This window comes from Bos mutus, chromosome 24, assembly GCF_027580195.1.
Source record: "Bos mutus isolate GX-2022 chromosome 24, NWIPB_WYAK_1.1, whole genome shotgun sequence".
Classification (NCBI taxonomy): Eukaryota; Metazoa; Chordata; class Mammalia; order Artiodactyla; family Bovidae; genus Bos; species Bos mutus.
This window is the reverse complement of record NC_091640.1, coordinates 31,483,796-31,507,877: the sequence shown is the minus strand read 5'-3', so window position 1 is coordinate 31,507,877 and position 24,082 is coordinate 31,483,796. Positions and strand designations below refer to the sequence as shown.

General features: G+C 39.6%; 1 protein-coding gene across 1 annotated transcript in view; it reads right to left on the bottom strand.

The window, feature by feature from the left end:
• ZNF521 (zinc finger protein 521) overlaps positions 1-24,082 on the bottom strand; it is a 311,441-nt gene that overhangs the window by 267,843 nt on the left and 19,516 nt on the right. The window contains 1 exon segment of the mRNA XM_070361523.1: positions 11,898-12,077. Coding sequence (XP_070217624.1) covers positions 11,898-12,077 — 180 coding nt within the window.

Below are 24,082 nucleotides of genomic sequence, written 5' to 3'. Positions count from 1 at the left end.
CTCAAATAAGGTCCACAGTGCTGATAAGGTAAATATATTACACATTCAAAAAGCAAATTAGACATAGATCATTTTTTTTTTTGGTAAACAAAGAAGTTATTAGAAGTTATTAGTTAATCGAAAACACTAAAAGCCATCAGTTAGTAGAAGCTTGCTCTGCTTAATGGAGGACATGTATAAACCCGGTCACTCATGGTTGTCTTTGGTCCTCGGGGTCTTACCATCAGAGTTTGCACAACTGTCCATTTGTTGACTCCATTATTTTCTTGGTTTGAGGCACTACTATGATTCTACCTTCTAACAGCTAATCATTTGCTCAAAAATATCCCATATAATTATATTATAATTAGTTTGAAACAAATGTTACCTTATCCTTTTGCTCCACATATTTCCTTCTGTCCCAATATATGTTTTAGCACTTTTAATGTGTGTTCAAAGAGTTCTACCCAATAATCTACTTAAATTCATTCTACAATTCACCCTGGAGACATAATCCCTTTAAACTTTGAGGAGCTCCAGTTGGAACAAAGAGGGGAAGAGGGTTCAGAGTTTGTGAAATAATCACCTCTAATCGATCAATTTCCCCTGAAGGTAAAGCTGAAAGAAAGGAGGAGTGAAGAGTTCCATCCAATTCCTTGAAGTTTAAAGGAACTAAGCCCTGAGGCACAGTGCACCCTGATTCCTGCCTTACCCTCCCAAGGCCCTATTAAGAGGTCACAGATCTCTGTGACATCCCTGCCATTCCCCAAAGACAAGACACCCAGACACAGACGTCACACAAGAGAAAGGACCGGGAAAGAGTCCACTTTTCTTATCAATTCACTATCTTATAAAGGAAGTAGATAGCATCTTAAGTATAGTAATGTCAAAAAAAAAAATTGCAGTCATGCAAAACTGTAAAAATTCAACCTCCAGGTTTTATCATGTTGAATTTCACGTTCGAGAACAGGCTACATGTGGCAGAGCTCTTATGTGCACATGACTATCTGAATAGCTAAACACGGCCCTGCTTACAAGACAGACTGAATGGCTGCACAGGGGCCGAGCAAATAGTTGGTCTCTTTTAATTCATCTTCCCCACAAAAGAGGCCCCACTGTTTCCACATCCCAAAGACAGCCCTTCATTTATAATCTTTACACTTCTCCACAGGGACAAACTGACAGCTTTAATTACCATCAATGACCATCAAGGACATGGTGGAAATTCTTGAAGATATTCTCCCATGGCTTGTGTTCTTGACATTTTATTTACAATTTTTTGGCAAATAAATCCTGAAACCACAGAATTGGATGATAAAATGTTCATTATCAATTATACAACTAAGGCCAGACCATTTCTCTAAAACAGCTGTGGTTCCACAAGACATCCAAAGGTAACATTTTTAATACACAGACAAATAATGCTAATTCACTTCTTGAGTTCTACTCATTTCAAAATGCTAATTTCAAAAACCTCAGATTAATCAAGGAGCAGGTAATTTGCAAATACAGTTACAGCTAATACAGAATACTCTCCACTTAGGTCTTACTTGAAAAAAATACAGTGAATTCACCCATTTATTTTCTATTTCTAGGAGATTTCATCCTTTAGGAACTTTCTGTTGATAATCAGTAGCTTTCTGGTGATTCACAAATTATTAAAACAGGCTGACAATAAAAGCACCTAATTTTAAAATGCACATCAAAAATATGGAGAAATATTTCTTACACTACCCATTCAACATTCCAGCTATTTAACTTTAATATATATAATAACTCATCATTCACAGTGGAAAAATATACCTCATCCATAAAGGCCTTTCATAAACCTCAATTACAATGCCCCAAAGTATTCAAAAGCACCAAGACAATAATGGATCTGAAAATGATTATTTTACATCCATGTTTTGGTAGAGAATTTCACAAATATATCAAGAAAAGGACAATAGATGACGTACTAATATCAAAGTTTTGCTGCAGCCCAAGCAATATGGAAATAACAAACCTTTTACAGCAACCGACTCCTCCAAAACCAGAAAAAGGAGATCAGTCAACCAAAATTCGAGGTTGGAACCAATTGTGGACAATTGCTTTATCTCTGATAAATGCGTAGAGGAACTTAGGTCATGGTCCTGCTAGACCAAGAAACTGACATACTGAGCCACACCACTTTCTCTGAAACTGAGAGGAGCAGAGACTTGGTGTGTTGTTTTTCTTATGATGAGGTCAATGACAGTCAAGAACAGTGGTCTCTCAAATACAGGGTATACATCCTAGGATAGAAAAGATAGCCTGAATATTTAGCAACCATCAGAAGAGACATCAGCCATAAATAGCCACCCAGGAACAACATCCTGAGAGTAAGACAAACAGTACTCCTGTCATCCTGGGTGCCCTTGCCCTTCCACTCCGTTCCCACATCTCAAAATAGCGCAGTGGCCTGTGCCCAGGGAAACAGGCTTGCTGATCACCTTGTTTAATGTTCACTCATCTAATTCACACAGAATCCTCAAATTTTGACAAGTGATTTTTAAAGTCTTCTGCAAGGCAACCGGGGGATGTTAACAGGTGAGCACAAGTAATCAACAAGAAAATGGCGAGTCTAGCCTTCCACTCCCAATAAAAGCTCTTTGTCAGCCACTGAATGAAGAGGGAGAAGATATTAATACAAACAATTTAATCAGATGTGAGTTGGCAAAACAAAATTGAGATGATCAGGAAAGCTATCTGAAATATGAGCTGATAGACACCATTGATAATTATGAACCTCAGCGAGAAGTGTAATAACATATGTTTTCTCTTTGTGGTTTTCTGAGATAGCTCTATTAACTCTCACAACCATTAAAATAAATTGTCAAAATAAATGAACCTATATCAGAACTTCAAAACAACATACATTTATTTTTAAAATCTATGTCATCTTCACCTCATTTTTCAATTTCTATTTTTTGAGTGTTGTATCATACATGTATCTATGTAACATACTGATAAATACATATTTTGAAGATGTATCCTATATATGTTTAATCAAAAATATTGGAAACTACTGGTCTGAAAAATAAGAAGCATGTGGAGAAGGGGCTGGGGAATGTGAAAAGTGTTAATTGCTGAGTCATGTCTGACTCTTTGCCACCCCATGGACTGTAGCCTGCCAGACTCCTCTGTCCATGGGATTCTCCAGGCAAGAATACTGGAGTGGGTTGCCATTCCCTTCTCCAGGGGATTTTCCCAACCCAGGAATCAAACCCATGTCTTCTGCATTGCAGGCAGATTCTTTACCATCTGAGCCACCATGGAAACCCAATCTGTAGAAGCCACGAATTGCATTTGGCGGACTTAGAAGGATCTGAAGAATGAAGTAGGCTAAAAAACACTAAGGAAGTATCCAACAAAACCAGCTACACAGGGGCTTGATAAGCGGCAGCCTCGGGTGTGATGGTGCATGATCTCAAGTTTTCAATCTGAGACCTCCCGGTGGAAAAAAAAAAAAAAAAAACACTAAGGAAATATTTTGGGTAGGAAACAAGAAATTGATCAAAACAGAGGATAATAGGAAAATAAAATATATAATGCCTTAAGCCTAATTGGAGAAGGCAATGGCACCCCACTCCAGTACTCTTGCCTGGAAAATCCCATGGACGGAGGAGCCTGGTAGGCTGCAGTCCATGGGGTCGCTAAGAGTTGGACACGACTGAGCGACTTCACTTTCACTTTTCACTTTCATGCACTGGAGAAGGAAATGGCACCCCACTCCAGTGTTCTTGCCTGGAGAATCCCAGGGATGGGGGAGCCTGGTGGGCTGCCATCTATGGGGTCACACAGAGTCGTACACGACTGAAGTGACTTAGCATAGCATAGCATAGCATAGCATAAGCCTAATTAATATATAAACAGATAATTAATTAATATATAATGAATAATAACAAAGCACGAATAATGAATAAAGAAATCATGTAGAAATATGCAAACCAAAGGTATAATGCCTTAAGCCTAATTAATATAAGCTAAAGTGTTAAAATATCACATTTATTTCACGTAACTTATTTCAACTAAGGATTTGAAAAGGAAAACAGCAAAACAAAGAAGTTCTAAAAACAGTTTCAATATGCTTCTGCGAAAACTATGCTTCATTCAATAAAATGTTCCTTTTCCTTATTCCCAATGCAAACCAAACTTGCTGTTAAGAGTACTTGATTGTCAAGTGAAACCAACCAGTATTTAAATTCCCACAACTATATAACACATGTTCAATCACTTTCACTTTTTCTTTAAATTCTTTAGTTAAAAAAAACAACAACCCAGATGTCTAAAAAAAGTCTTCAGTTCACAAAATCTATGTGAAGCTTCCAAGAAGCCTCATAACTCTTAAAATCAAATTAAGTGAACATGCTATTTTATACTGACGTGGTGTCCGATCATTGGTTCAGTGACTTTTCCTCAAAACTGTGAATCCGTACAATACTAATATTGGTAAAGGACTCACAGATCTGCCTAGGGTTAATAAATGCAATCTACAAATATGTTCTCTGAAAATACAACCACCTTGCAGTCGCACAAACCTCTACCTACCCCTCTCACCAGTAGTATGGTGGGCCAGAGGGTTAAGAACTAACATGGTGCTGTTTAGCTTTTCTGCATTTGCACCCAGGCAATTCACATTAATGATGTGAAAGAACACTTCACAGACAACTCAAGTTTGCAAATTAGCAGAGAAGAGAAAAATGACTCAGAACAACAAGCGTACAGTATTACCAAATGCACTTTACACATTTATCCTGTTAAGTGTAGCTTAGTTCTGACGATTTACAATGCTGGTTCTTACTCAGTTTTGTCAGCATAATAAAGTCTCCATAATCTCAGCCTTCCCCCCGCCCCCCAGCACCCTGCTATTAAATCTTTGTTGAGAAGTGTGATGAGACCCCTTTGGCTTCCAGCCCTCCCTACCCCCTGAGGGAATTGGCAAGAAATGATAGGGTTTGTGGATTAGGAAAATGAGAGGTTCTCTATGCTTTTCCTTCTTTAAATATATATTTTGATAATCTGTCTTCTGCATCAGAGAGTCCCAACAGCATTAGTGTTGATTCCCCTCCCTTCCCAGCCTCCAGGAAAAACAGAGCATGGCTGGGGCGAGACAGGTGCTTTCCAACTACTGCTACAGCTGAAGAGCAGGGTTTAATTTTTCCACCTTTCCCCCTATACCTTCAAGCAGGGATGAGATAAGATTTATTTGTTCATCTTGGATTGCAGACTAGAGGGCAATTGCCTTGGGAGACAAAAAAGAAGGCCATCCTGTCCCTCATTATCCTACGGGACTGCTCTGCTGCTTCCTGGGCCAGAAGCTTGTCCAGAACAGCACTCACCTTCCAGAATCCCCCTCAGGGATGCACCGCGTGAACTGTGTGTGTGATGCCCGAGATCTCTGCGCCCTTGCTGGTCCACTGTCTGTGAGTTCAGTCCAGGCCACTGGTGCCTACTCACGAACTGACCTGGGGCATAACTGATGCCTGAGCTGACTTTCAAACCTGAGTCTAAAATGGATCATCCTGGTCCATCTTTGACCTTCGTCTCCCAAGGCCAGGTCTAGTCTAGGCTCACTTGGCAAGACTGTACCAGGATTTCAAAACTTTCAGTTTGGAGTGAGTCAGTTTTCACCTTGGCAGGCTCCCCCTTGGGGAGGAGAGTCACCAAAGAACTGATCTCAAGTTACCACAAGCACTGAGTTCAGGATGGGAATCTCATGGCAGGGTTTCTTCCAGTTCAGGGTGAAACTACCCTGACTAACTCCCATAGGTGTCAGACCACAGAATACCTCTGCTTTCTGTTACTGTGCAAATCAGCAGGTTTTAAGACTTTTCTCTCCCAAACTACTCGATAGCTAATTCTCCTATACACTTCCAGTTGTCCTCTCCTTCATACAAACTATTCACCAAAAAATTTTCAGGCTCTGATCTAGATGGATGTGACCACACACGTAAGTAAAGACTTCAAGATTAATAGACGGGAAGCCAAAAGGAGTAAGGAAGAAAGCTGAGAAAACAGCAAGAGACTATAACACAGCCAGAAAGAGAAAAAAGAGGGGATTTTTAAAGACAATAAGGAAATGAAGAGTCTTGAAACAAGGATAAGAAGAAGCAAAGGAAAATGAACAAAGATACAAATGAGACTACATGAAATTAAAAGAAAAAAAAGTGAAAAAGAAAAGAGTAAAATTAAAGGGGAAAAAAACCCCAAATACTAGACTAACATTTTGTCCTCTAGAAAAAAGAAGCACCAAGAGTTAACTCAAGCAGCAGGAAACTAAATTAGGAAGAGTAGGACCTTCTAACTTTAGAGTAAAAGGTTTTAATCAAGGAAGAAGGTAAAAGCACCATATTACTTTTTTAATTAAAATGCTACCAGTGTCTTTAATCTCTTCCAGATTAGACTGAAGGGTGTGTGTGTATGCGTGCTTGCTGATGTCCTTCAGTCGTGTCTGACTCTTGGTGACCCCATGGACTGTAGCCTGCCAGGCTCCTCTGTCCATGGAATTCTCCAGGTGAGAATACTGCAGTAGAGAGCCACGCCCTCCTCCAGGGAGTCTTCCCAACCCAGGGATCAAACCCGCATCTTTTATGTCTCCCGCATTGGCAGGCGGATTCTTTACTGAAGGGTACCCTTAGTCAACTCAACTCAAGTTTGAACTCTAACACTTTCAGTTCAATTCGGTTCAGTTGCTCAGTCGTGTCTAACTCTTTGCGACCCCAACTGAACTGAACTGAAAGTGTTAAGAGTTCAAACTCCAGTTGAGCAGAGACTGAAGGGTACCCTTAGTCAACCCAAGTTTGAAATCTAACACTTTAAACAAATGTAAATCATTCCTAATTTTGTTCCTCACCCTTCTGTTCTCTCCCTGATCTTCCCTTTCTGCTTTTTCCTCATCGGTCTACCACCCTGAACATCATAAACAGGACCAAAGCCCATCAGCTTTACCTCTTCTGAAATATTTCATTAAATCACACATACGCCTCTGTTTTCCTTCCTTTGTTTAAAATGTTGTGGGATAAAATGATGTGAGCATAGACTAGGATTCTAAGATTTTAGAAAGCTTAAGATTAAAACAAACCAAATATTTTATTAGGGTTTGAGGTTTTTGAGGAATAAGAATTTTTAACCCATAGGTATTATCTTCACCATACCATGTGCTGAAAAAAATCAGCATTTTCTGCACTGATATTAAAGTTGTATAATATATAAAGAAATATATTACTGCATACAATATATAAAGTTATTCAGGAATAATTTTTTTTTGCTTCTACTCTATTTCATAGAGCTGGACATAAAGATAATTCCATGGTAGGAACTCAATAAAAGGTAAACACTAAATAGAATTTGAAGGCTTTTCTTTTTTAATATTGAATTTTAAATTTAATCTTTCACACGAGAGAGACACTTTTCTCACCTAAGGTAAGATTTCTTGCTGGCATAGTTTAAATTGGCCATATCAGTTGCATTCCCATGTCTTCACCCTAAAGTTAGCGTTGATTCCACATAAGTAGAGCTTCCCTTTAAAGCTATTCCACTGAAAATAGAATCATATTAACAGTGCACTTAATGGGATTTTCCAAAAATTATGCATTCTGAGGAGAAAATGCACTAAATGAAGTCAATTAAGTGTACATGAGTTAGAAAATGCAAATAAATCCACAAAGAATACCTATACACACCCAATAGAATGCTTAACTTGAAAAGGCAAGCAAAACAAATGTTATCAAGGACGCACAACTTGAACTCTCAGACAATGCCGGTGAAAAGTGGGAAATGGTGCAACCACTTGTGATCGAGATTCAGAGGTTTTCCACAGAGTTAAGTATACCCTACCCTGTGATCCAGCAATTCTACTCCTACTCAACTCAAGGGAACTAAAACATACGTCCACAAAAAAGACCGGTATAGGAAGGTTCACAACAACTTTATTTATGGTAACCAAAAACTAAAATAACCAAAACATCTAGTAATAGGAGGATGGAAAACAAATGGTGATACATTCACAGGCTGGAATACTACACAGCAATAAAAAAGAACCGACTTCTTATACATACAAGAATGAATCTTGCAGATAGTGTGCTGAACAAAAGAAACCAGACACACGATGAGAGTTCACGCTGTGTACGTATTAGAAGTTCTGGAAGAGGCGAAACAAACCTGCAGGTAAAAACTTCAAAGCTAGCTACTTTTGCTGGAGCATTACTGACTGGAAAAGAGTCAAGAGAAGAGAAATTTCTAGGAGATGATCTTAAGAGGGATATGGGTCACATGGGTATATGTATTTTATCAAAACTCATCAAATGGTACCCTGAGGACTTACAAATTTAACTCTATATAAATCATACATTATAAATTATAGCATTAATAATGATAAACAACTATTAAACTCTAGTCAGTTGGTCTGCTTATCCTGATGATATGAGTATGTAATTTTTAAACTACTTACTGTGTGTTCTAGACTCAGCAACTGAGTATATATATTGAAGATAATGGAAGCTAGGTGGCTCACTACTCGAGAAGGCAGTAACAAACACGGGGAGAAAAAAGATTGGGATGTTCGACAAGTGCTAAATTGAAATGATGGGCATCAGTAGAAATATTGGCTCTTGTTAGAGAGAGAAAAATACAAATATGTGTATATATTTGTGTATACATACATTTTATAAGCTATATTATACAGGTATTATACTAAGTGCTAAGTCACTTCAGTCCTGTCTGACTCTTTGCAACCCTATGGACTGTAGCCCACCAGGCTCCTCTTATTCATGGGATTCTCCAAGGAAGAATATTGGAGTGAGTGGTCATGCCTTCCTCCAGGGGATCTTCCCGACCCAGGGATTGAAACCTCATCTCTTGTTGTCTCCTGCTTTGGCAAGCGGGTTCTTCAACATTAGCACCACTTGGGAAGCCCATTACACTAAATACACATATATATTTCCTCATTCTATCTGCTGAGATGGTTTATAACCAATGATGGATCTTTATCAATGAGTACACATAGTGCCCACATCTTGATTTCTAAATACCTTGGTCCTCTTGAAGGAACCAGGGCTCCTTGGACAGAAGATTGATTAGGACCAGAACATGAGGAGCCTGGAGCATCTGTTTGAAGGAGAAACTGAATCTATCCTCAAATAGACAGAGACATATTAAGCTGACATAGGATCCAGTTTGAAGGGACTACTACTGACCAAATTTCAGTGAATTTGAGCAAGCAATGATAGTAATGAATTATGACCCATGAAAGAAAATAAAAATCCAAATGCCCACAGTGATATGAACACAAAAATCAATGAATGAATAAGAAATTGTAGTCTAAGGCCAACTAATAAATATAAAAATTATAAAGCTAAAGTGGGTATTTCATGAGAATGAAAATATTTACATGGTGTCAAAGTGAAAGTTGCTCAGTCATGTCTGACTCTTTGCAACCCCATGGACTGTAGCCTGCCAGGCTCCTCTGTCCATGGAATTCTCCAGGCCAGAGTACTGGAGTGGGTAGCCATCTCTTCTGCAGGAGGTCTTCCTGACCCAGGAATTGAACCAGGGTCTCCTGCATTGCAGGTTAATTCTTTACCAACTTAGCTACCAGGGAAGCCCCAAAATATCTTCCCACAAATTACTTATTGTATTTACCAAGGGAAAACAACTTTTGAACACTGGAGAAAGTTGGCAGATCAGATCAGATCAGTTGCTCAGTCATGTCCGACTCTTTGCGACCCCATGAATAGCAGCACGCCAGGCCTCCCTGTCCATCACCAACTCCCGGAGTTCACTGACCCGCCACTTAAAACAAGTATTCAGTGTTAACCCCATCAACACTGGTAAAAATCAACATCAGATACTTCCTGACCTGATAAACTGAGAAGGGCCCAACATCACTTTGGTGGTATTCCTGCCATGGAAGTATGTCCAACTCTTAGTTGCTCACTCCTGTCTGATTCTGCAACCCAATGGACTTTATTTCACCAGGCTCCTCTGTCCAGGAATTTTCCAAGCAAGAATATTGGAATGAATAGTCATTCCCTTCTCCAGGGATCGAACCTGGGTCTCCTGCACTGCAGGCAGATTCTTTACTGTGTGAGCAACCAGGGAAGCCCCATGGAAGAATAGAAGCTGAATATAACCATAAGGAAACATCAAACAAACCCAATTATAAATAGGCATTTTATAAAATGCTGAGAGTTACTCTCAAAAAATGAGATCATTTCAGGTGAAAGGAGAAAAGAGAGACATGACAATTAGAAGTTATGCATGATCCTGAATCCCAGAGGAGAAAAAGCAAAACAACAAACAAAAACCTTGAAATGACATTGTTGGGACAACTGTTGAAATTTAAATATTGGTTGTGGATTAGATAACAGTATTCTGTGTTAAATGTGAACTTCCCTCATTTTGATTAAGTGTGCTGTAGTCATGTAAGAGAATGTATTTATTCTTAGGAAGTACACAGGATATATTTAGAAGGGTGTGAAGTCTCCAACCTTCTCTCAAATGACTAAGAAAAAAAAATTAATGAGACAATGACAGAGCAAAGAGGCTAAAATACAAACAATGTGTGAATCAGATAAGTGGTAAACGAGAGTCACATATAATATCTTTGCAATTTTTCTATAAGTTTGGAATTATATCAAAAGAAAAGTTATCAAAACCCTAAAAAATATGTACACAGCCAATGTTTCTATAAGCTTCATAGATTCTCAAACTTACATTCCAAAAAAGATGATAATAGGTTTTCTAAAAGAAAGAAGAGTCTAATAAACATGCTCACTGCCATCCCTTTTTGAAAAGCAACAGTGCACTTCAATAAAGAAGGCTATTTAATTGGATTTAATCCAATATTTCCATAATAATCTGCTCAGGAAACCTAGTTTAAATGGAACACCTATTAAAATCTTGCAAAATTATCAACATTCTGTGGAAAACAGTTGCAGAACCACTTGTCTAATAAATACATTTCCTACACATGGTTAGTTGAAGAAAGATTTGTGCTAGGAAAATAAGAGAAAGAGATCTACAAATACACACACACCGGGGCAATGTCAGTTCCAAATAATAAGAGAAAAATGACATGATTATAAAAAGGGATGTATATATAAAATGTCCCTCCAACTTTGTATAGTATGTTCCTGCAGGATATATTTTTAGAGAGTATAACTTTGGTAACCGAGTTTTACTTTTATCCAACCATTAACTTGAACACGTCCTGTTTCCTGTCATTTTAAATCTGATTTTTACCATGAAACATAGAGGAGAATAGTTGCCATGACTTAAGTGAGCGCCTTCTGTGGGCCAGGCACTGTGCAAGGCTTAGAGAATACAGTGATGAGCAAGACAGCGTTCCTGCCACCCGTGAGCTTCCAGTCTAATGAGGGCGATGGAAAAGTTAACACATGCATTGAACACTGTGATATTCATGACTAAGCATAAGGCTTTACAGGGCAAAAAAGGCACTAAACTCAGCAAAGAGTGACCGATGAGGAAAAGTTTTCTTAAGGAGACGTTTAAACTAAATGAAATTCATGCATGCTAAACTTCTGGGAAAACATATTCAGAAGGTATTTTTAAACTTTATCTTAGCCACCCCATGTTAGGTTCTCCATCTACATAGTTTAAAAGACTACATCACTGTTGCTTCTTAAAAAGGAAACAAAAACATATCCCTTAGCTATCAATATCTAGGTACACTTCAATATCTAAGGATGATTGTGACACTGAACTTGCCATAAACCATTATCTTAGAAGACTTTCTAAAGCACTTCCAGACTTACCTAGGTACTCAAGTGAAAGAATAAAACAGCTGGAAGACAACAGAAGAGAAAGGAACAAACGGAAAAAAAAAAAATCAGAAATAGAACAGGGTGAGGAGACAAGAAGTGATAAGTACTGTTTACCTGTCAGCTGACATTGATTGATCTTGTGTTCTGTGATATCGCTCAGTGACTCGAACACCTGGAGGCAGCTGTCACAGCTGTGCACAGCTTCGTCCTCTAGCTCCTCCCCGTCTTCCGGCCTCTTCTTACAGTCTATTGCTTCTCCATCTTCAGTCTTGTCTTCAAGTTTACAGTTGGGGTCTGAAAAAAGAAATCAAGACTGTAAGTATGGGGTTGAAAGATAGGTTCTTTTCAAGTCACTTTTAATCTTGCTACCAAAAACAGAAACACCTTCTCCCTGGAAGCTGCAAAAGGAGGGCTTTATTGCAGATTTTATTTCAGAAGCATCGAAAAATGAGTCCTCCCTAAAATCTGTCAGTTCCTGATGACTAGAGCATCTCTCCTCCAATACATAGCCCTTTTCCCAACCCCTTTCAAATAATTTGCCACCCTTAAAGTTAACTTTGACATTTTTTTCACAGCCTTCTTTTTTTTTTTTTTTTGCTTACAAGAGAGAGATAAATCACTTTTGAAATTAAACAGTCTCCAATGCAGAGGGGAAAAACCACCGTGCTTGAGAATGAATTCCTTTTCTGCTAAATATACTCTTTCACAGGAAATTACCAGAATTAGCCAAAAGTCTAGAATAAGCTAAGCTAATTACCATAGGCACGAAATTGACCTTTACTTATAAACTGGTCAAAACACACAGTTACCCCATTATTTGTTAGACGGCAATAGCAAAATAAGCTCCGCCACACAGCCAAACATTCTTGCAAGCACAAATTCAAGTGTAAATGCATTGGTATGTCTCTTGGTTTCAAAATCATCAAAAAACAAAACCAAATATACAAAGAGCAATTACAGATTATAATTGAGTCAACAACTTCAACTGACATTACTAGCCTCAAAGAGCTAAATAGTGGGAAAACTAAAAATGCTGCTGCTAAGTCGCTTCAGTCGTGTCCGACTCTGTGCGACCCCATAGACGGCAGCCCACCAGGCTCCCCCATCCCTAGGATTCTTCAGGCAAGAATACTGGAGTGGGTTGCCATTTCCTTCTCCAAAGAGCTAAATAGTGGGAAAACTAAAAATAGTTCCATTCTAACCCTAAGAATGATACACAAATAGCAAGAGGGACTAAGACAAGCAAAAACCCACATGATGTTTTCCCTTGGAGCTCAATAAATACTTCGTGATTTCTTATGCTGTCTTTTGCCTCATTTTAAAGAAGTACCCCCAAATATTTTAGTGCCGCTGCTCCTCTTTGCAGGAAAGCAGAGGAAGAGAGAGAATGCCTCTTTAGGGAAAATTGGGATAATAAAATCTGTGACTTCATTTACAGAACATTCATTTCGAATAGCAAAAAGTCCTCCAAAGTCAGAAGTAAATTATGTCTCAAAACAGAGTTTTCAGTGAAATAGTTACAAAAGAATTGTATCAAGGTACCTAAGAAATATGTAATATGTTTTCTGTAGTCATTTTTTTTTAATATGGAGGATAAATATTTGAAATATTGCAATCCAGAATTCACAGAATCAAATGAGCCCAGACTTCACTGGAAAGTCAATGAATGCCATCAGCCTCCCATCCGGCTATCGAAATTTCTGCCACTCTGCATGCCAGTTGCTTCTGCAAACCTGCTTCTACAACTCACAGTGCTGCCCTTTGGCTGGCAGTTGCTCCAAAGCCTTTCTTCACATCTGTAATAAACTTAACTATATCATCACCCTTCAAACGATTCCCAAATGCCCAAATCAACTTACATTTCAACATGGAGAATGATCTCTTGGGTTCATGAGGCAAAAGCAGAATCCCCAATTCAAAGAGCAAGTAGTTTTTGTTTATTTGTTTTCAAACAAGAACGTCGGGTTAAAGTAAATTGATAATTCGGGTTGATTTGTCATCTGGAAAATTATTATCTCCATACTCTATGCAGTGTCCGTTTCAATATACTGAGTTATAGACTGCTCATCCCTGGGGGAGTAATCACAGGACCTTTTTCATTTGCCCTGTTCTTTGCCCAGCACAGCACTATGTCCGGGTAAGTGCTTAGTAAATAGTATTTAGTGATGACGAGAAGGGAGAGGAGACAGGAAAAAAGGAGTACATTAAAAAGTCCTTTCCTAGTATTTTTCCTGTGAATGGGAACAGACCAGTTACCTCCAAATTCAAAAGTATCTACATGCCTACATCTTCGAAAGCTGATGCAATGTCAAAGCACCACATTTGCCTTTGCTGGTTTCAAATGTTTCATCTAGCGCTACAGACGCAACAAATAGGTAATGGTTCAAAAAGCTCCAACAAGCTAAAACCGAGTGGTAAAATACTGCCAAATTAGAGCCACTCAGGAAAATAAGTAAGTGTCCCCACTACGGCGAACTGGCCCCCACACCCATTCAACCCTTGGTGGAACGCAGCAGACGCCTACTGAACACTCCTGGTTGTTTAGCATGAGTTTCCAGTTTCTCATAAAACTGACAGCACTCAGGGAAATGTGGGGGCTGGGTCTGAATTTTAATATGATTATTTAAATGCTACGCATCAAGTCTGCAGGCCTGTTTGTTTTTAAATAAGGAGACACTCTGAATACTTTAAGTAGTATGCAGAGAAAATGATAAGAACTTGCCTTCCTTATTATTCAAGAATATGGGCACTTTACACGAATCCAAATCAAAAATATCAAACAAATAGGAAAGCCTGCATGATGCTTTAGGTCTTAACAGCTAAGGAATGACCCCGGTCCATGCTTCTGACACTGTGGCTAGTTATTAAAATGAGGGTCATTTTAAGACTAATAAAAAATGGTTTTGCTTCCACTTCTGCATTTACAGATAGAATCCTTCAGGGACTGAAGTCAGTCAAGCTTATTCACTTCTGCTGCAACTTCAGGATGCAAGCTCCAGCCAACTGGCGAATTTGTTTTTAGGTCACCACTTAAGAGGGACCCTCTGGGGGGTGGGTGCGATTACAGCCTCTGATGCCTTAGTGTAGTATAATGAGCTCCAGAATCTTAGGCTCTCTCCTAACGAGTAGATTGTTGTTGTTGTTGTTGTTTTGCCAACCTCCATGTCCATAAAGAATTCGCTCTTGCCCATTCAAAAGATGCGTTTATTTGTGTTACGAGTTTCCATTCGTAGTGGCGCTGGAAGATTCCAGAAAGCTTACATTGTCAACCATTTCTTCCCACAGGTGGCTACACTTCAATAATTGCACATGGCCTTAGTTAGGTAGTTTTTATAAAGTCCTTTGAGAGTCAATCATAAAAAATAATTGTATTACTCTGCTAGCCATTCAAACCTCTGACTTCAACCTAAGGGGTTATAAATACAGGGTCTGTGCCTGTGAACACTGCCCCACCCCCAACACCACTGCAGGATGGACAGCTGTTATTCCAACTCTCTTGTACTACAAACCCTCCCAAAGGGCAGTATTTTAAAGTACCTGCACATCTCCCCTCCCTGCACTGCGACTACCAACTCCATCACAGCCGCAGGCACCGTTCTGTCCGCTGCCCTGAAGGAGGCCACCCAAACGTGTTTCATCCATCACACACAACCTCACATGCCCAGCCAACTTTCTGGCTCATCCCTTCTGAAAGGGCCCTAGGAGGCACTAGACTTAACAATGTTTGAACTTGGATAAAGGCTTAATTTTGGAACAAAGACACGATTATTATTATAAAAATAAATGGCGGCTCTCTGTTTTCAATTGTGTTAACATTACTTATAAATGGAAATTTAAAAGAAAGTGTGATTTTTTTCCCCTTATTATGTTCCCTGGTAGGTGGTTTCTTCCTTCTTCTCATCCTCCTCTTCATAAAGGTTGTTATTGCTACAACTTGGTTTAATAAAATTACAACTTTGGGGAAAATGAAAAATTGCGCTGGCTTAAAAGTGTTGGAGGCAATAAACCCATGGACTTCAATTAATTTCAAGTATGGGATCAGTTTAAGGCCAACCAGCAGAAATTCTATTCTGTCCATGTAAAAATGAGGTTTCACCACATTTACTTTTTATAACCTATATAAAAGTCAAGTAAAAGTAATGAATATCTAAAAGCCATCTCAGTGGACTGGCAAAGACTATCTGTATTCTTGAAACTCATCCTACATATTTCTCTCTGTGCAACAAGGATCCCAGGCCTGATCAAAGTTAAAAAATGTCAAACCACTGAGAACACAGCCCAATTTCCAATCCATCTCACTGCCTAGAAATGGACCTCCTTCCAAGCCACTTTTGCATGGAAAAGCACTGGCAAAAGTAAGAAAAACTAAGAGATCATGTGGTTATAATTATTACCAGGCAAGGAATATTTCTGCAGCTCAGTGGTAAAGTAAAACTCTGTCGCTTTCTGCTCCCAATAGTGTCCATCGCAAAACAACTGCCTCATTAAATCTCTGCAGTAAGATTAATATGCCGTAGCCACACTACATTTATAACTTGGTACTCTATAAAAAGCACATTTAATGGTAAGAGCCAGAGCCTAGATACAAAGTATTACTATAAAAACTTCTGGCAGCGAATACACAGTGCAGGCCCTCTGTCCTTCTTGCCGGAGATATAAATGAGGCTTTTTCCTGGTGGATTCTAAGCATGAGGCTCTACCTTACAAACCAGTCTGTTTTTACGAGAGTGGCAGAAACACAGGATTCAGAGGATGATGTAAATATGAATGCAAGAAGACTACTTAACAACTAAGATTGGCAAGAGATGAATGAACCCAAAATACTCCACTTACACACACGCAAACTTAAAAACTGGACCATTTCCTAACAGTTTGTTCTCTGGTCATAGCCAGCTTTTCACCAGATTAAACAACCATGGCATGAATTACTCAATCTTAAAGCAACCCACACAGTGCCAGTAAGTTCAAGAAAATACCAGCTAAAATATGCACACTGCCTTAAAAAAAGAACAAGTCTTGGCTTCATGTGAATACCATGACCTCTTGGATCTGAATCACCTAAAACTACAAAACGCTAGATGGTCAATAAAAAGTGAGTTCAACACGACATTATTAGTAGACTAGTAAAAGTATGTTTTTGTTATTTTGGAAAGCGGCCTAAGTTCTTTCTTCCAAGGATATCTTCTGAAAATAAAAAAAAAGCATTATAACCCTAGTGTCTTATTTTCAGGAACTCGATGATGAATAAGTCAACAGATAATTTAAACACATGCATTCCACACTCATATGTCCCCAGGTTGCTACGAATGATGCACCTCAAGTGAACAATAAGCTTGTGCCCCAAATTGTCTGATGTTGTTTTTCAAGTTCACATATAGTCACAGTGACTGGTCTTCTAAGGTTTACTGAAGTTCCACACCTAAAAAGTAAACCAGAGACTGCTCTTATTTAGAGCAAACCATGTCTGAAAGCACTCCTACCCTAGCACGCCTGTGTACTCAGTTGCTTCAGTCGTGTCCGACTCTTTGCGACCCCATGGACTGTAGCTCACCAGGCTCCTTTGTCCATGGGATTCTCCAGGCAAGAATACTGGAGTGGGTTGCCATTTCTTTCTCCAGGGGATCTTCCCCACCCAGGGATCGAACACACGTCTCATGCATCCCACGCACTGCCAAGCAGATTCTTTACCACTGTGCCACCTGGGAAGCCTCTAGAAATGTGCTCAAATTCCATCAACTGGTGTATCCTGATGCTAAGAAGAGAGGAAAAGTTACCTTTGGGCTACAAAGAGTTAAAGAGGAGCCTTCCTCCTTTACCAAAGGGTAAAAAAAACCAAAGGGTGGGATCATTATTTTGTGCTTTCTGGGCTCTACATATGCATTCTAACTGGAAATCCCATAAGATGAGAACAGACTTGGGGAAAATAAATCATCCATTGTTATAAAATCACAAGCAGGCTCTGATGAAGGAACAGGGCTGTCTGGACCCCACCTGCCTGCTACTCTGCTGCCTCCCCTTTTTCTACTGTCAAGAAAAAGTAAACAAACAAAACAAAAGCAAAAGCACTCTGAGGTGGTCAAGGATGCACATGCCCAAACTCTGGCCTCAACTGGCAGAACAGGGACAGCCATCGAGGTTGAGACCTGGTGATGACAACAGGTCCAGGGAGCTCAAGGAATCGTGGATACAAACGTGCTCTTTTTACTTTTCCTACAATGTTCATGTTCTAACCACTCTATTCTCTGAAAGTTGTTAAACTGTTTTAAAGAAAAAAGGGGGGAAAAAGAGAGAGAGAGGAAAAAAAACCAAAAAACCTTTTCATGTACTTTTCTTTCCTGCCTCTAAAATCTCATATAGAAAGAATTATCTCTATGTTAAACAAAATCACACAGTTGGAGTCTAGAATTTCGGTGGTTTTGCTTGATTGTTCTACAGGTCTATCACGGTCCTTGAGGACCAAAGAGAAATGTATCAGATGCTCTATTAGGAAGGGGCACATGCCAAATATGAACGTACGGCCACTCTTCTTTATACAATGAAATTCCTCATAGGAGGATGCTGAGTGGGAGGAAATTAGCCTTGAGAGAGGTTAAAACACACACACAGACACAGACACTCTGAAAACTACACACTCAAACTTTGGAACCAAATAAAGTTTCTCTTCTTCCAATCAGAATCCTATTCAAATTTCCTTCCTCAACTTCATCCTTATGTATCTTTAACATGAAATTTAGAAGAAAGCAATCCTAGCACTCTAACTTTCATAAAGAGGATTTATAAAGAGATTCCCACCTTAATCATTTAACCTTCAATCTGGGGGGCTGTGGTTGTCTTGTTGCACCTTCAGCAAACAAACATTTACTGAGCATCCACATAGTAAGAGGCATTTGGCTAAGGCCCTGGGCTTCCCAGGTGGCGCTAGTGGTAAAGAACCTGCCTGCCAATGCAGGAGACATAAGAGACGGGGGTTCGATTCCTGGATGGGGAAGTTCCCCTGGAGGATGGCACAGAAACCCACTCCAGTGTTCTTGACGGAGAATCGATGGAAAGAGGAGTAGTCCATAGAGCGGCAAAGAGTCAGACACAACTGGAGCAACTCAGCTCGAGCACACACACACACCAGAGATGCAAAGTCTAACACCTGGTCCTTGTCCTAAGGAACTTAAAATCTTCTGCACAGCTTCCCAACCAGTGGGTCAAAAGGGGGTTCAGGTGTTCAAGGATACCAACTCCACCCTCCGAGTGGCCACGTTACAGCTAGAGATAATTGGACACTGGCAGGCCAATTGCTTCTCCATTTATCCAAGTGTTTCCTTCAAAATGTTTCATTTTTCTGCGTGTGCCATGACATGAGAAGGGCTGGGAAGCACTGGGGCAGAGAAAAGGAGAGATGAATAAACCGATAACTGCGGAAGGTAGTGCTCAGCTGGAGGGGCTTTTCAGTTAGATGGTGCAGCACAGAAAAATGTTAGCTAAAGAGGAGCAGCACTGGGCTGTTATAAAAGATGAGTAGCCCTGAGGACAGGCTTCCCTGGTGGCTCAGCTGGTAACGAATCCACCTGCAATGCGGGAGATCTGGATTTGATAGAGGAGGGCATGGCAACCCACTCCAGTATTCTTGCCTAGAGAATCCCCATGGACAGAGGAGCCTGGTGGGCTACAGTCCATGGGGTCGCAAAGAGTCAGACAGGACTGAGTGACTAAGCACAGCACAGCACTGAGGACAAGTGATAGATGGCACTCCAAAAAGAGGAAACAGGGCACTCCCAAGGTGGGCCAGTGGTTAAGAATCCGCCTTGCAATGTAGGAGACGTGGGTTCAGTCCTGGTGGGGGAAGCAAGACCCCACATGGCTTGGTGCAATTGAGCCCAGGCCTTAATTAGTGAGTCCATGCAATGCAGTGGAATATCCCACATGACACAACTCAGATCTGATGCAGCCAAATAAATACATACACTTCCTTTTTTTTTTTAAAGAGGAAACATATGTAAAGGCAGAGATGCAAAACATGATGCTTTCCAAGAAGCGAAAGCTCTTCTATGCTACTCAAATGAGGGGCTCTGGATAGAATGAAAGGAAATGGGAGCAGTGGCAGAGACGAGGCTGGAAAAGTGAGCGGCTCATGAGGGAACTGCTGCTGCTGCTACTGCTGCTAAGTCACTTCAGTCGTGTCCGACTCTGCGCGACCCCATAGACGGCAGCCCACCAGGCTCCCCCGTCCCTGGGATTCTCCAGGCAAGAACACTGGAGTGGGTTGCCATTTCCTTCTCCAATGCATGCAAGTGAAAAGTGAAAGTGAAGTCACTCAGTCGTGTCCGACTCTTCGAGACCCCATGGACTGCAGCCCACCAGGCTCCTCCGTCCATGGGATTTTCCAGGCAAGAGTACTGGAGTGGGGTGCCATTGCCTTCTCCGCACGAGGGAACTACTGTGGGGTAAATAGTCAGATGTTAACCTGGTGCTATGAGAAATCACTGGAGGACTTTAAGGAAAGTGACTGGTTTCATGTACATTTTAGAGAGATGCCCCACTGATGATTAAGAAGAAGGTTTGGAAAGAGACCAGAACTGGAAGCAAAGAGACCAGTATGGTGACTCTGACACAATGCAGGGAAGAAGTGCAGAGAGGGCAAGCTAAATCAGTAGCAGAAAGGGTTAACGGGAGGCACCCCAGAAACAGGATCTGGAGGACTTCAGATGGACTGTGGGCCTAAGAAAAGGGGGAGCCGGCTCAGTGACAGCCAGGCATCAGGCATGGTGGAGCGGGTCCTAGAGATGAACTTGCTGTCTTGGCTTTAAGACAAGTGTATTAACCAAGGCTAATTAAACAGGTGTATGAACCACGGCTTTTTTCACTCTCTTCATACCCAGATTTCACCTTTTATCTGTAATCCCAATAAAGCCAAAGCTGGAGAGAGATTGGACAGAAATACCACAATCACACCAGCTAACTTTTTAATCTAACGGGAGAGATTTGCAAAGGCCCGCTGACACTTCCTGGGACTTAAAAGGTCTTTGGTGAGATTCCTTTTACTTTGGTCTTGTTTCAAACACACTAAAGCCAAGGGAAAATAAATCCAAAACTTTTTGACTAAAAACAAAAACAGATATTGATTCTAATAGCGCTCTTTTATTCTCTTTTAGGGGGAGAAAAAAACATTAACTCTTAGTTTAAGTTACTATGATTCCGCATGTAGTTCATGATCCTTTCTCAAAGACAACGTGATACACTAGGCCACTACTGTCAGCAATATAAACCCAAGTGAATACATTAAAACATTCACATCAAAAGGCTCGGCCTTGGGACTCTCCCTGATGGTCCGCCGCTTAAGAATCCACCCCGCAAAGCAGGGGACATGGATTCGATTCCTGGCCAGGGGACTAGGATCCCACATACTGAGGAAAAGAGCAACTAAGCCCACATGCCCCAGCTGCTGAGTCTGCGCCCGGAAAGGAACCACCCCGCCTGGCGCAACGAAAACCTAGGGTGTCACAACCAAGACCCGAAACAGACGAATAAATAATAAAATAAATAAATAAATATTTTTTAAAAAAGAAACAAAAGGCTTAGGCTTCATGTGGAAGAAAATAGAGCAAGAAACCACAAGAATGATAAGTCAACCTAACAAACACGAGATGGAAACACTTAAAACGGGTACACAAAATCAAAACCATCTAACCTAATAGAGGAAAAGATTATCCCAGAAAGGTTTTGTTCTGTTTTTCCCCTACATGAAGGGTTTTCGGTGCTCTCTCCCATGTCTTTTTATTGTTGTTGCTGTTTTGTTTTGTGGGTCTTCTTGGCAAACGCCTTTCTTCTCACCTGATTTGAGTCCCTTCATTCTTCCACTTGGCCTGGTGCCTTCAGGTGTCAACATCACGGGCTCACTGGGAAGGGGCTGGTAATACATCTGAGTATAGTCCCTAACTCCCTACAAAAACCGACAAAGAAAACCAACTTCTACATCCCTCAGCTCAATCTTCAACCAAGTCCATGGACACTTTGTTCCATTTTATATTAGAAAAATATTACATAAAGTTATTGTTAACATCCAGATACCCTGGTCTAATTTTCTACAGCCAAGTGATTTTAAAACTGCTAAAAATCTACTCTGGAGGAAAACAAATTATTTAAAAACACTTAAGTGTAGTTTTTAGCACATAATGACCAGGTACCCTGAAAAATGCTTCTTAGGGCAACTATAAATGAAACATGTTTCTGAACCTAGGATTCAGACATCTGGATATTTGGGGAAGAGTCTACTTATTTTTTCTTTAAATGTCGTTAGTAAGCCTCAGGTATAGGATTAATAGCATAGTGAGGAAGTATTACTCCACCCAGGCAAAGAAAACCTGGAAAGAAAACCTTTATATTCCAGACATCATACTTTCTGATATTTCTCCCAACTGTTCTTATGACTTCAGCTATTTTCTATAATGCCAATCCAATTGTAACAATATTTCTTAACTGGACACTTAAAGTTAACTATCTCAACAATTACTGAAGCACACTAGCTTAGGGAGAAAGTTTTGTTTTGAACAAGAACCATTAGCTTGCTGCAATGTAACAAGACTCATCTCTAAATTTTGAGATGATAAACTCAATCTCATTCACAAAAATCAATTCAATATTACCACTCCTTTCTCTTTATTAGTGACTTTGCTTTCACTTTTGTTTTAATTGAGGAAGTTCCTCTTCTTAATTGCAATGATATATTTGAAAGACAGGCAAAATAGGTTTTGTCTAAAGGTTGTAAGTTAAACACAACATTTGGGGCATTATTATCCCACTAAATGGAATCTTATCACCCAGGAACATGAAACATCTTGCCTTTTTTTTTTTTTTTTTTTTCTCCTTCCAAAGGGCCAACTGGTTCTCAAACAAACTGGGGATCAAACTGCCATTAAAATATAGAGTGGAAAATGATTTTAAAAAAACATTTTAAAAGATTTTTTCTTTCCTTTCAAGCTGGCACACAAGTAAGTGGACAGCCCACATTTCTAAGAAATGATCCCATTCAGGAAGATAAGAAAGCAGTTTCTAAATAACTTCTTTGGTAACTTAATGGCTCAGCAACAAAGAAAGAAGGAAAGAGAAAGACCCTGTAAAATAAGGTACATGTTTGTACAATGAAAGATTAGAGCAAAAAGTGAGGCTGTGATTTATGGCTTATGAGCTATTACAAAATACAAGAAAATTTATATGCAATGGGAAAAAAAGAAATTCATTTTGTTCCCCTCTAGTTGGGCTAATAAATTTAAAAATATAGGCAAACCTAAATGTCTAAATTTCCTTCAGCCTGATAAACAAAACAAATAAAGCCACATAACCAAAATAAACTATAAAAATAGATCATTATTGATTAAGTACCATTTCTGAAACACTTTCCTTAAGGAATTTGAAACAAAGGAAACAAATGAGCATCCTTTAAAAAAACTTTTTAACTGCACTTTTTATTTCCTAGAACACAACTACTTACATTTCCCTATGAGTTTAATCAATGTTTTTTTTTAATTCTAATGCAATCTCTCCAAAAAGCAGATTTTAATAATGTACCTTTTCTTACAGAATGACAACCTTGCCAAATGTGCATTCCATCTGCATGGATCTGCAGACAAGTAATAAAGACACCAGTGTCATTAACATAATCAATACACAATTTACAGAGCTACCCAGATAGAACTGAAAGTGAACGTGTATGCTATTATCTTAGTAACTATAAATTAATAGTCGCTTGTGGAAATACATTCCCACTTACATTGTTTCAATCCTGATTTGTCAAGAAATAAATATATATACATATACAGAGACATATTTCAAACGATGATTTATCATCAGACAATCCCCAAATATGCATAAAGTAAAATCAACTAAATCAATCAAACATAGGGTAGAATGGCTGATAAATACCCATAGTTAATCATTTTTTTTACCATATGCTTTAATAAGCAGAATATACACACACACACATATATGTAATATATTAATAAATAGATTTCACTGGAAAAGGAACATGCTCTCAGATGGTGAGCCAGATCACACCCTATTTTCTTAAAAGAATAATAAGAACACTAATCATTAATCTTGTCAATTCTACTACTTGCTGCTTGCAATTTTGAAAGTTTATATTTAACCAACATTTTTTTAAAATACGTGCCATCTCTAAAACATCATCTCTAAGACATCAGAACTGGCATCATTTCTTCAGGGATGGTGATGGGTCATGCCCAGTTCCCTCCACAGATGGCATCAATGTCCCACCAGCTCCCAGCACAGTGCATCCCCAACACGTGTGTCCA